The 14,253-nt window shown below is 35.9% G+C and overlaps 1 protein-coding gene across 1 annotated transcript in view; it reads right to left on the bottom strand.

Annotated features, from left to right (window-relative positions):
• The window catches only part of PUDP (pseudouridine 5'-phosphatase), a 76,182-nt gene that overhangs the window by 25,260 nt on the left and 36,669 nt on the right, over positions 1-14,253 (bottom strand). The window contains exon 3 of the mRNA XM_005516613.3: positions 6,202-6,431. Coding sequence (XP_005516670.1) covers positions 6,202-6,431 — 230 coding nt within the window. The remainder of the gene's footprint in view (positions 1-6,201; positions 6,432-14,253) is intronic.

The raw sequence follows: 14,253 nt of genomic DNA, 5'->3' as shown, positions 1-14,253 counted from the left end.
ACCTGCTATCCACTTTCAGCACTTCAGGGCATGTTTTATGTGACAGAACTAAACTAATCTGGGTACACACAAATGCTGGGACATAGTTCATTTGTCTTTTAATCACTCTATGTACAATAAGAGTGAAACCTAAGTAATCTAAATTCGTTAAGGGAGTGAACTCTGCTTTTGCTGCAGAACACTTAAGCAAGGTGTGTGTACTCAGGAGCAGTGGTTTCAACCTCTCGTGGCACTGAATCAGTTGCTCAGCTGTCCTGCCACCTCCCGGGGTGTACCACTACACACTTCTGCCATGGGAAAATCTTCTCTGCTGTGTTTGGAAGCTGGTCACTGTGTAGCACAGGATGCAAGGCTAAGAGGAACACTGACAGAGTACAACCCTGCAGATGACGGACAAGAAGAAAACAGACCCAGAAATACTCATACATCCCAGACCTTCATTCAGTCTAGTAACCACATATCTACACTGCAGTTGGCATCAATAAATCAAACAAGGCAATAAGTTCTTTATTGACTCTAACCCATCAAATGCCTAATTAATTAATGAACTGTAACACATCAGCACAGACAAGGAAGCCCAGTGGCTTCTGAAAAGAAGGACCAAATTCTGCTTTCTACCTCAAAATGCACCTTCAGCCAGAAAGAGCTGCGGAGCAACACTGATCCCTCTTCATAATAAACAGCCACTGGCATGTATCTGCCTCTGTCAGACCACACTGTCTGAAAACAACAGTTACCATCTACAAATTCTTTGTCATCTCTCCTGCTGAAAGCAGCCTACCAGGTTTAAACTTTATACTCTGAGCATTACCATCACAGATGTGTGTGTGTGTATATATATATATATATATGTATATCCACTGGAAAAAAACCAAATATCTAATGGTATCCTAGAACAGCTGATACGACCTGTGAGTCCAAGGAAGACAGCAGGGCTTAGGTAAATCAGAATGGTTTATACCATGAAAAGCTATTTAGAAGGCTGTTTCAGATGAGAAAAAATGAGTAATCTAGGCCTATGCAAAGACTAGAGCCAAACTTGAAACAACCATTGATGTATATTTGAACTAAGCTGAAAAATGTCCGTGTTTTTACATTCTGTGCCTTTATTTCTAAAATTAAATATTTGGGAATTGTAAACATTCAGGAAAGAGTTTAAGCCAATTAATTCATAAAATGGAAAAGGGACAGATTTATGGTGACTAAAACATTTGATTTGAACAGCAGGGATTCCAATTTACAGCTCAGTGCACCAGCTAAAATGGCTGTTCATGTCTGTAATTTCTGTACTTGAAATAAAGTACTCCTAATGTATTCAACCTCCAGGTATACACAATGAATAACAGCAACATCACTAATTAAATACTTGCTTATCTGAACACCATAGTGAGTAAAATATACACCCTACATGCATACACTAAAAATGGAGGAGTCGGGAAAAAAAGTAGAAAAAGTTAAAAAATTAAGGGGATGATACAAAAATGGTTTTAGCATCCTTTTTTACAAAAGCTTACAATAACAGTGGTCACATTAAGTGCTAAATCAGCCTTATTTATCCTGTTTTATTTGTACAATATAGAATAAAATTACAAAATACTTGGATGTCAAGAAGTTCTGAATCTACTGTTCTTTCCTTATATCTTCTAGAGCAAAAAAGGCACAGAAAATTTCTTTGAACTTCTCTGTTCTATGTCAAAATGCCCACTGAGACTCATAAATCCTAATGCCATTTAATCAGTCTGAAAAAATTTTAATGAGCTCTCTCTAGATTTGGTACAGAGATTATTTGTAACTATGGAATCAATTAATTAATTAGAAATGGAAGAAACTGCAAAAAAATAGTGTTTTAAATTAAGGCAATGATTTACATCACTTGGAACTTTTAAAATAGAACAGATTGATTCTTCATAAGAAGTTATGACCATTTGTATTATTACAATCTATCCCTCTGTTTAAAAAGTGAATATAAATGGGTTTATTTGCTTTCAAACTACTACTAAGGTTCTTTATTTTACAGAAAAGCTATAGGCAAATCAACCAAAATACTGAAAATGCCTTAGCCTTCAACACCCTTAAGCAGGAAGTTAATTATTCGGTGTGGTTTTGATGACAAAAGTGTATTTGGAATATGTATAAATGTTGGCATGAGGATGACAGAAATCCTCTAATTCAGAGACATATTTATAATAAATTTACTTGCATACAATTTTTGTTATTATGAAGAAAAACTTCTCCAAGATAACTGATAAGTTACACTTCATATATAACTACATAGATGTATAAATCATAAAAATACATACAAATGGCCAGTTACTATAAACTCTTTTAAATAAAAAATTAATATTCTAGTATTTCAAATTCTAAAAGCATGATTTTAAGTAATGTGAGCCCTATAAATTAAAGTGGAACAGAAAAATATTGTTCAGCAAACATACTTTTTTTCGGTTTTTTCCCCCCAGATCAAATCTGTGAAGTTAATCACTGAATCACAGGATGAGTGAGATTGGAAAGGACCTCCAGAGCTCATCTGGTCCAACCTCCTCTGTTGCACAGGACTGTGTCAAGACAAATTTTGAGTACCTCCACAACCTCCTGAGCAATTTTGGAAGTGCTTGGCCATCCTCACAGTAAAAAAAAAAAGTGTTTCCTTGAGCTCAGACAGTCTCCTGTGCATGTCTGTGTCCATTGCCTCTGGTTCTGTCACTGGGCACTGCTGAAAAAAGTTTGTCTCCTTCATTACAGTCCATCTTAAGTTATTAATAGGCAGTAGTAAGATCCTATTGAGAATTCTCTTAATTCATCCACACCACTAAAGATGTTAAACAGGCCTATACCCAGTATTCACCCCCAAAAGCACACCACTAATCACTGGCACCCAGCTAGACTTGTACCCCTGATCACAACCATCTGGGCCTGGCCACTCAGCCAGTTCTCAAACCACATTTTGAACTGCATTTGTCTGCTCATCCCCATCATATGGGTGAGAGTGTCAAAGGCACTACTGTATTTCAGGTATACAACAGGCACTGATCTCACCATGTCCACCAGGACAGTCACTTAATCAAAGAAGTTAATCAGGTTTGTCAAGCATGACTTTCCCTTGGTGTAGCCATACTGACTACTCCTAATGGTATGCTTCTCCTTACTGTGGCTGGAAATGATTTTCAGGATAGTTGCTCCATCATCTTTTTCCAGGGATTGAGATGAGGCTGAGAAGCCTGAAGTTCCCTGGGTTATCCTTCTGTCACAGGAGTGACATTTGCCATCTCCAGCTCTTGAGCACTTCTCCCAGTGACCATGATAGATCAAAGATTATGGAAAGCGGTCTTTCAATATCTTCCAGATTTCTCAGCACTCAGAGTGCATCTCATTAGCATCCCTGGATTTATTAATGTACTATTTGTTTAAGAATTCCCTGACCAGAATTCAAAGAGAAATAATAGTATGAAAAGTGTTTTTCAGTCATCTAAATAAAATGTATGAAAAAGAACAGAGTGTTTTGAACACTGTGCCTGAAATTTCTATAATATTCAAGAACACATTGTTTCTACAGATGTACAGCTCCAGATGGCTTTCATACAAGTTGCAGCTGTGCATTTGAGAGAAGAATTTGAAATATATTTTTAAAAAAATAGATTTCATTAAAATACAAAATTTCTAGTATTTAATTTCCAGATCATATTTTGATTACCTGACTGATTTACTTAATTAATTATATGACTGTGCATTGTTACTAGTGTTGGAAGTTCATATGATGCTTCACGCAGCACAAGATAGAAGACCTAGGCTGAATTTGCAGGTTGTATCTTTTTGGAAATTCCTGTGCTATCATTTCATCATTATGCTTATTAAGTTCCTAGTTAATCAAAGACTGCAAATCAAAAAGTCAAGATCTAAGAAATTTCACAATGGATATTTATGGCATCCTTCAATGACAGTAAAGCAGATATCATACTCATTCATATGTCACTAAAATACTGGTCTACTTGCAGAAGTATGCCTGCACAGCAATAGCCATTGGCTGGTATGACACTACAGCTAAATTCTGGATTTGGTTTTCTAGGCCTACACTGCATTTTTTGCTAACAGCAGCAACAAATTTTTGAAGCAAACTTGAAAATTCTCACTTTCTTCTTGATAGTTTGTTTCACTGGGTAGTTCTCGTATGTACTAGGTTGCTCTAGAGGGCAGCTCCAGTGGAAGTTCTCTGCAGGGACTCATCAAGCAACCTCCAATGTTTAATATATAGAGCTCCAAAGAACCTTATCTCAGCCTGGGATCACAGTAAATCTAATCCAATAGAAAACATTAAAATAATATATAGCATAGATGTATAGGACTAAGCACTGCCTATGATGTGCTAACAACCTGCTTTGCTTGAGTCCAATTATTTGCTTATGTGGACATTACCTCTTGATACTTGGCTGCAATATTGCATATTAATGATTGCTGACATGAAATTGAAACCTGTAGCTCTATTAGTTCACTGCTTGGTCAAAACACTGCAGATGACACCATTACACTGCAACTGGTCACAAATGTTTTGGACAGTTTCACATGTACTGTTTTAATTTCCTTCCTCTTGGGAATTCTCTGCATGTGGGAATTTCCCACACTTTAACATTTGTGACTTTTGTAGATGAAACAAAAAAGAAAAAAAGTTTAGCTGAATTATCTGCACTAAGGGAATTTGATGCTGTAAACTTTTTACAAAGGAAAAATATGTATCTAAACATGTACGCCCTTCTTCAAAAAAAAGTTAACAAAATTAAAAATACAAAACTACAATTAACAATCCATGACTGATTGTCTAATACACCTTTGAAGTTTAAAATATTAAATGTAATACAGATGCTACTATTTCTTCATATATTTTTTTCAATGCTAACGCAACTAAAGGATACAAGTATCTATACAGTGTCACTGGTTCACTGGTTTTATTGCTTTCTTTTGGGTTGTTTTTTAATGTTTTTGCTCTTTTTAAGTATTACCACCTTGTGGGTTTTATGAAGTAGAACCACATAAACTAAGAGTTTTGGGAAAGATGTCCTTCTGCTCCTCCCATGAAATTATATTTTAATTTGCCATTAACACAGCTGATATTCCATTTCCTTGGTTCTGTACATTTGTTTCTGAACATGCAATCTTACAAATGAAGTAGATTCATACATACAGAATATCAAGAGAAATTGTTACAGAAGAAAAGCCAAACCAAACCAAAACTGAAACCAAGTTTGGTTAACTCTGTTCAACAATAAACCACAGTGTATCAAACTTCACTTTGTATTTCCAGGCAATGAAAATACCATTTAGTCTCTGGGTGAGAATTCAAAGTATGAAAGGTGAGGAATCTTAGCTAATCATTCCATATATATTTGTGTAGACTTTTTTTTCCAATAATTCTATTGAGAGAGCAGTAATTACAGTCTAATCTACCTAATTTTTTTTCCTTAAAATTAGGATGCAATGCATTTTTCTGCAGTAATGAAACTAGCTCCAAAACTTCAGAACTTATGTTCCACTTGGGACAAAGAAGAAGTGAGAAAAATATTCTAAGGATAAAGGCAATTTAATTTAAAATCAAAATGAAGACACTATTTTAACTAACTCTCAGTTTATGTGAAATACTCTCCCTACAGATTTCTATTTCAGAATAGTTTGTAAAGTTATACAAAGACAAGAAAACTAAACACATCTACTGTTTGAGAAAGATTGCTCAAAGTGATAAGTTTGAATCGGAAATGAGAACTATGATCTCAGAGATTTAGACTCCTGGTGGAAAGATGTAGCTTTGGAAAAAATATTTGTCCTCTTCACAAAGAACTGTATTTAATGTTTTGACACTTAAGAGCTAAAGCAGGCATGAATGTATGAAAAATAAACTCACCTATGCTTAAATAATTGTTTCCAAATTCTGAATAGTGAAGTTAAGCTTGCAGATTTATGTATACAGCAGAAAATCATTACACTTTCTTATTACTGCATGCTGCCATGTAGCAAATCAGAGCAGTCTGCATAACAAACTCTAGATGTAGTGGGGGGAAATCTCTCTTCAACACCACAAACATCTTTGAAAATGGGGGTTGCTAATTTTTATAATGTTTATATGAATCTAAGTCTTTATCACCTTAAAAAAAAAATCATCTAAATACAGCCCGAACAGAAAATTCCTAAATTTAATTTCTGTCCTCCCCCTCTTACCTTCTCTGGTGGTACAGGAGGGTGAAATCTCTCTGCACAGAGTAAAAATGGATCAGGATGTGGCTTGCCACGCTTCAATTCAGGGTCATCTCCCAACACAATATGGTGAAAAAGACCAAAAAAATCTTTGTGTCTGGTTATTTTTCTCTGAAATGACTCTTCGCTTGAGCTGCTGGCAACAGCTACGGGTATCTTGTGTTTGTGTAAATGATGGATCAGCTTACTGACCCCTGCAAGACAAACATATACATTTTAGTTTTTATATATATGCTTGTAAGTTGGTATATTAATGTTTATACCAAATTACAAAGCATTTAGAAATATTTCAACAATACCGTTTTACTGAATGCAATAAAACTATTTGAAAAGGTGTAACAGAAAATTCTTGCTTTATCTGTAACATTCTTTCTATGCTCAAAAATCACAGAACATTCTTTAGGTTATATACATACTTTTTCTGTTATCAAGCAATGCTTTTCCCAAAATACGTCAAAAATGTAACAACACTACATAATGAGACCCAGTAGAAATTCATTAAGCAATGTCCCCACATTATGTAAGTTTATTAGTTGAAACTCTACAAGTTTGAGAGAACATTTTCTTTCATATACAGTTATGCTCCTGGGGAAAAAAAAAATAAATATATATGTATATATCAAAGGGGTATACTCTTCTCATTGGATTACAGAGTTTTAATTACTGAAGTAGGTATCTAGCTGTCTCAAACCAGCCTGTTAGAGCTCAGTTTCTCTCTTTTGCAATTACTAAAGCAAGTAACACTGGGCAGAGGAGAGCAGCTGTCAGTCACAGTTGTTAATACCAGAGCTTTATCTATTGATGCTGTGAACCCAGAGTAATGAACACCTCAAGCCTAATGGGTAGAAACTTCAACCTGATCCAGTCTTCTAGGGAAGGTTAATGCAGTGAACAGTGAAAATACAACCAGTCTGTGTAAGAGGGAAACATACTTTGTTATTCGGTGCAAGTTTTGAGTCTTCTCTGAGGGGATTTAATGCTCCTTTGCTGAAGAATTCTCAATGCTGGATACCTTTCCCAGACAAAAAAAATTAGCATTATCTAATGAAGAACTAGTATGGATATCAATTCACTAGAGAAAATCCTCCATACCTGTAAAATCATTTCAGCTGTGCTTTTTGGCATTAATCCCAACTGTACTGGACACAGGATGTTAGTTTCAGGTAGTTTAGGTTCAAGTAGACTCCAGTTAACCTTTGTCTCTTTGAAACAACTTGAGCACAATTCTGCTTTCATCTTCCAACTACATTAATTATTATCCTATTTTTCATGCCTGGTTATACAAAAATAATCTTATTCTCTTCCTCCTGTTTCACTGTCGTTATGTCTGGTCTCCACTCCCTTAAAACATTCCTACTCCTCCTTTGCCACCATACTTTGATTTGTATTTCCCTTGTGATCGAGCCATTCAATTCTATAAACAACCATGTTATCTGCCATACATTTTTATCAAGTACAGGCTTGTACTTGATAAATGCCCAGCTTTGAGAAGCTGTAAGTACTACTGATAATAAAGTTTGTAGATTGGTGAATAAGTGTGGTAACTAATCTACCTATCTGGAAATAAGACTTGTAGGTATGACTCTCTACAGATTTCTCATTTATTCTCCAGAATCTAATCAAACAATTAAGAACTGACATTTCCAGCTCCATATTTGTAATTGATGATGGCCTTTGAACTTTAAATACATGTGCTTCTCCAATGTTAGATTTTGAGATGGACAGACACAGCAAGCACTACTGCTCCTCTAAGGTCAATACATCAGCCATTTAAAAGCCTTTGCATGCTCCTTTAAGCAGTTATACTAAGCAAGTGCACTTTTTACCAAATGATGCACCTATGCCCTCTCACTGAAATACAATGTTAAATACAAGCCAGCTTTTTATACCAGATAGTTTATATCTTCATTCTGAATCATGTGAAGTAATTCTACATTAAATTAATGGAAGCACTAAGATTCCTTAATGTGAAGCAGTAGTATAAGTGTCTCTTCCCTAAAATAAAATGCATTCATTCTCAGGAACTTATTAAACTCCAATGTTTAGCAAGGCTAGCATATGTAAGTGTAGTAACACAAAGCAGTCCAAAGATTACACAAGCAGAAGACTCTTCCTATCTCCTATGCCCTTGTGATGATATGGTTAGTTTTCTCTAAAGCTGTGCTCTTTTCAAAAAGCTAATTTTCTTCAGTCCTACTGCATCACAGCTTCAGTTCATCTCTCACTGGGTATGTTTATTCTGTGTTTCTTTTGGAGGTAGCCAGCCACAGAAAAGCATTGCTGCAGAAAGGCTATTTCTTCAGGGGTCTCTCTTGTATTCCTCAAGCATATGTATTGATTTCAGTGTGTAAATGTGTATGCATGTGTGTTTGATTTCTCTTTTTGGCTTCCCTCACAACAAGGGAGCTAAAATGCAGTTGTCCCTCATATCTCCAGAGAGAAAATATTTACATGATTCAGAAAACATGCCACTTAAAAAAATATTATTTGCATACATGTAAATAGAGCAAGATAGAAAAAAAATAAAAAATGCAGGGGGCAAATCAGCTACCCAGAAAAAAAAAATTAACTGTACTTGGAAGAATAGCTAGTGTAACTTGACAAGCTCAAAACAGTAGCAGCTGAAAAATATTTTCATTCCAGGTTTGCTTTCCTCTTTGTAAAAGCTATAGATCAGGAAAATCCATTTTTGTTTGCATCAATTACCACCAGTTTAGCTCTAGACACTTTGCCACCTCATCAAATTACTGATACAATTATTGTAATAATTCAGCATATAATTCTTCATTAAGAAGATAATATCTTCCTTAGTATCTTTCTAATGTTTTTTAAGAGAAAACATCAACAGAAGGGGAATTGAGGAACTACTTTAAGGATCTGTAAGAAACTTTGTGGGAACTGACAGTGGTCAAATAAGAGATTTTTAGGCTTCAGGCACTAGCTTGAGCTAGTCAAGTACACAGCTTTCTCACTCTGGCCCTGGAAATCATAAGGAGGAATCCAAACAGTCCGTAGAGAAGGAGAACAACCTTTGTAGGTATTGTTTGTCTCCTTGTTGTTTACTTGCAAGAAATGGTCAAGGGGTGCTGTTCCTAACTGTCCAATGATGGTGATGTATTGGTTTGATGACCAATGCAAGCTTTACCTTTTCGGACCTTCTCAGAACTGTCTATAAAAGAAGATCTGGAAGATAAAAATGTGCTCTCTTTTGCAACTAAGGCTAGACAGTCTGTGTTGTCACTCTGCCTAACACAGTGTGGTCACTGTTCCAAATACAGTGCAACAAAACATCCCCTGGCAAATACTGTATCATTACATGTACAGCTACAAAGATTTTTCAGTGACATGGTAATCAAAACCAACCAATTCAAAACTTAGTGGCTATGAAGAAGCATACTGAAAATTCCCATGATCTCCCTAACTTCCAACTTTCTTATGGCTACCATGTAAGGGATGGAGGCCCATCCTTCCCAGAGGGACCCCTCTGCCAGACTTCCTGGGGACTACCATCCACCTCTCCTACTGAAATCATTGTCATATACAGCAAGAATAAAAATTAAAGGGGCTTGTTGGGGAGGATGAAACAGGGAAACCTTATGAATATGATTGTTTAGCAAAAGATTCTGAAAATACGAAGCCTAGAATCGAAGTAGAAATGAGAGCTAGCTTTGAGTCATGGGATACTGAGTGCTAGTTAATAAATATCTAAAGAACAATAGCCTTGCCAGCTAAAGAAGAATCCCTGATTGAAGAAACAATGTCCTTCTGCAGACAGAGAATCCAAAGGTCAAGCAGCAAGAGAAGAATTTGTAAAGCATTTACACTGAAATGTAACACTGTATGGTAATATAGTAGTTCCTACAGGCTATATCTAATATATATCTATATTTAATATATGTAAATTATTTAGTGCGTGCATCTTGTCGTGATTGGTTACTGGGAATTAGAATATTCACTAGAGAAAGACATATATTGTATTGTAACAGGAACTTCGCTCTCTTACTCTTCCCACCCTCTTAACTCTCGTTTTCTCCCCATACCCTTTTCTCCCCTCTTTCTCTCCCCCCTCTCTCTCTCTTACTCTCCTCACTCCCTTAACTCCCTTGTGTTCCCTCTTACTCTACTCTTGTTTCCCTCTCTCTCCTAAGCCTCTCTTGTTCTCCCCGCTCTCCCTCATGCTCTCTTGATTCCTCCCTCCCCCTCTAACCTCACTTCTCCTGCTCTCCCCGTTCCACTCTCTCTCCCTCCCTGACCACATGTATGCCGAGGCTGGTGGCAGAAACAGGTCTCTCCCTCTCTTTACCCTTATAATAAATTGCTTATACCTGAACAGCTTGACCCTGGAGAAGTCTCTCACCATGAGCGAGTGTTTTATACTACAATAAAGGTTCTCTATTTTTCCAGCATAAGAATACACTCCAAATATGGCACAAAGGCAATAAATATCTTCTGCAGAACAACATAAATTCTTCAAGTAGTTATAAAAAAATTAGGAATAAATAACCCACATTGCTATGATTTATTTCCAAATGTACACTTGTTTTCAGATAATCAAAGAGGTAAGTACTGTATCTTTATGCTAGCTCTTTAAATAAGTTTTAGATTGACACAGAAATTTAATATATACTAACTACAACAGTTAAGCACCAGACACTTGCATAGAAAAATAGGTGAAAAGAATTGTAAGCAGTGTTTTGTTACAGAAGCTGCAAAGGAGGATCAACTCTAAATGTCAGCATCTTTAAAACCCAGTTAATCACAAATGTCAATGAAGTTATCAACCTGAAGAAAAGAAAGGAAAACAAATTAAACCAAGGGAAGGACCTATTTCTTCCGAGACAACAGACACATTTAAAAGAAAGAGATTGGCTCTTTCGTTCCAAAAATTGCAGAAAAGCATACATATTATTTGTTTTGAAAAACAAACTTTTATCCCACCATTAGACTCCAGATGCAGTGTTGTTCTCTTTAGATTCAGCTGATATGGTGACTAATACTTTGGATCAACTGACAAACTGGAAATAAGACACACTGAACTACAAAACCCTTGGGCTAACTGTCACATTTTCCTTCTAATTGACTAATACAAACATACACAACAAGAGTTCAGGAAACCAAATAATGTTACACTAAAGTGATCTAATGAGAATCCCTAATTATTTATATGCTATTACAACACTGGTTTCTATAATATTCCTTTTAAGCTATCACATTTTATAATCAAATGACATTATTGATCATGACGTGAAAATTAACAAGATGAAACTCCTAAAAACAAACTGAAATTGATGGAAAGCAAAGGGAAATTTTATTTTCGTTTCAGCTTTATACAAATATGATCTCTGTGCCATGTACAATAGTTTACAACAGTGAACAGCACATACCTTTTTGATACATTTTATATCATTTCAAATTTTTGTACCATCCCTTTTCTTGCATTTATCTATCCCTGAACAAAACACTGTTCTTGTAACACTTCTGCATGGCCAGATTCAGATCTATTTCTACTGAAATGCTTTCATATAAAGAAGAAAAGACTATAACGCTCTTCTATTTTTTTCAAATGTTAGTCTCCAACCAAACTTTTGTCTATTAACGTGTTACAGTACTATATAAGAATGTTTTTCAAAATAAACAAGTGATCTCCATGCAAAACTGGGAAAACATGAGATAAGGAAGAGAATTATACATGCTGCTTCAGGACTGAACCTTAATTTCAGTTTCCTCTGTTCCCCAACTGAATGTCTGGTGTGTCGCATATAGGTAAAACCTTACAAAGGGAAGGCCTTGTAAAATCATGGCTCAGGCCTGTTACTTCGTTTAAGTAGAAAAGGACTGTGGGAAAGTGACTCAGCTGAATTAGGGGCAGAAAAAGAAGTTATGTAACCATTGTGTGTTCACATTGTGGTGTATGGTTGAAGTATGCTTGTCATGATTTAAAACTATGTACCTGATAATGGGCTAACTGCTTAACAAGGCCTGATTTTTGCAATAAAGTGGTTCTCCTTTGCACCTGCCTGGGGACTCTGTGTCACTGCAGACCCTCACTCACCCACATTGGTGTTTATATTTCTGCTTGCAGTTGATTCATTTGAATCATTCATTTGAATTCATTCATATCATATTCATAATATCATCATACAGACAATCACACAGCAAGCTCTGACAGTACCTTAGCCTGAAAATCCACTGTTTGATGGTCTTATACACACAGCCGAAATCCTACAGTCTTCCAGCTTCAGGAAAACAGCTGGTTTGTGTACTGTCAGCACAGAGTGCAGGATCACGGTCACAAATGCTCAGGCCTACACAGAAAGCCCCCCTGTCTTCTCTAATGTCTCAATCCTAAAAGATGAACATAAACTATGTAAGAAAAAGCCCTTAAAAATGAACTTCACACCACCTTCTCTCAAGAAAAAATATACATTGCAAATAGGACCATAGTAAGTTAAACATCTAGAATTTATAAGGTAGATTCTATGAAAATTAAGCCTCAAAATTACATTACAAAATCTCCTACATGGCTGAGAAGGCCAGAAATAAACAGTGTCTTTTTCAATGGCATATGTTGGATCTTTATTTTATCAATAATCGGATGGGGCTGCAGGCAGGCACTCCTTGAGCTTTTTATTCAGCATCAGCCTCATCAATACAAAGTGAGACATGAAAGATGTTGAAAGCTCATGCCATAACAGCAACAGCCAAACTTTTTTGGTTACAATGCCTTTTTAAAAACTTTCTAGCCAACAGCATAATATTAAAAGCTTTTAAGAGTTTGCTTAAGCCAATCATTAAAACTACATGTATGCCTTGCCTCTAAAAATGCCTGCTTGGCATACCTTAAGAACAATGGATAAAGCTTCATTATTAAACTTACATTCTTCTATTATCTTGCTTACTATATTTTCTAAGGCCTATCTCCACACAGCTCAAAAACACAGCCTTATTGTTTCCTGTCTTTGCATGTCTTTATTCTTGCATTCTTCTATTCTGAGATTTGCTTTCACACAGCTTCTAAGAGTTTTGTACCTTTCCTGTTTCCCACAATCCCCCTTCTCGGTACAACTACAAAGAAATCTTCTCAACAGCTTTGTCAATTATTAATTACCTTGCATTACATAGTTCTACTACAGTGCATTTTTCTTCATCTAGCAAAACAGTATTACAAGTTTTCCACACAAGGTTAGATTAACAAATTTTTAAGTTTTTCATTACTTATTTCTTTTTGCTTGTCTAAGGCACTTTTTTGCTTGTTTGAAATGTTTTTAAACTACAGCAGTTTTAATGTTGTAAAAGATCTGGTTGATTCTCAGGACGCAAGTTAAATTTGGTAGTAAGTGCTATTTTGATTTGTTAAGTCTTCCCAGTTCTAAGGTCTTGAGTCAAAGCTTTTATCTATGTCTACATTTGCATACACTACCTTGGGATCAGCAGACAACTGTACAACATTATGTGATCTCTCTGTAAGATTTTGAGAATTCTCTGTAATTTTATTTCTATAACTTTTTCTTAGATCACAAAGGCTTCTTTGATGGATCTGTCTATCTGTTGCACACACTGAAGTATACAAGGCACTGTTACTAATATCACTACTAAAACAATCAATACATATAAACTTGTCTTGCAAAGTTCTCTTAACTAAGGTACAAAGCTCTATCCCGTAAGCAAGCTGCCTAACTTTGATCTATCATCTCTTTTGATTTTAGATGCTAAATCTTTCAGCTTTTGTATGTTTTTATGGATGGACTTGGAGTGATTAGACAAGTTTATACAACACGATTCTTTAATGGCACGTGTCTTTGTGCCAGTAAAAGAAAATCAATTGCTGCTCTACTTTGTAGGGTGGCGTGTCTAACACTGCCAACGTCAGTCAGCATGTCACTGATTGCAATAGATGTGGCATTGGTTTGTTTACTCAGCCAACACCCGAGTCGATCCAGTTGTTTCAATGCCATAGCTGAAGCAAGCTGGGGTAAAAGCAAACTTGGCTGAAACCATTTTTGCAGTGTTCTAGGG

Source organism: Pseudopodoces humilis, chromosome 2 (genome assembly GCF_049639895.1).
Source record: "Pseudopodoces humilis isolate 2021_Gansu_Grassland_sample_001 chromosome 2, ASM4963989v1, whole genome shotgun sequence".
Taxonomy (NCBI): domain Eukaryota; kingdom Metazoa; phylum Chordata; class Aves; order Passeriformes; family Paridae; genus Pseudopodoces; species Pseudopodoces humilis.
The sequence above is the reverse complement of the archived record's forward strand: the minus strand, read 5'-3'. Positions and strand labels throughout refer to the sequence as shown.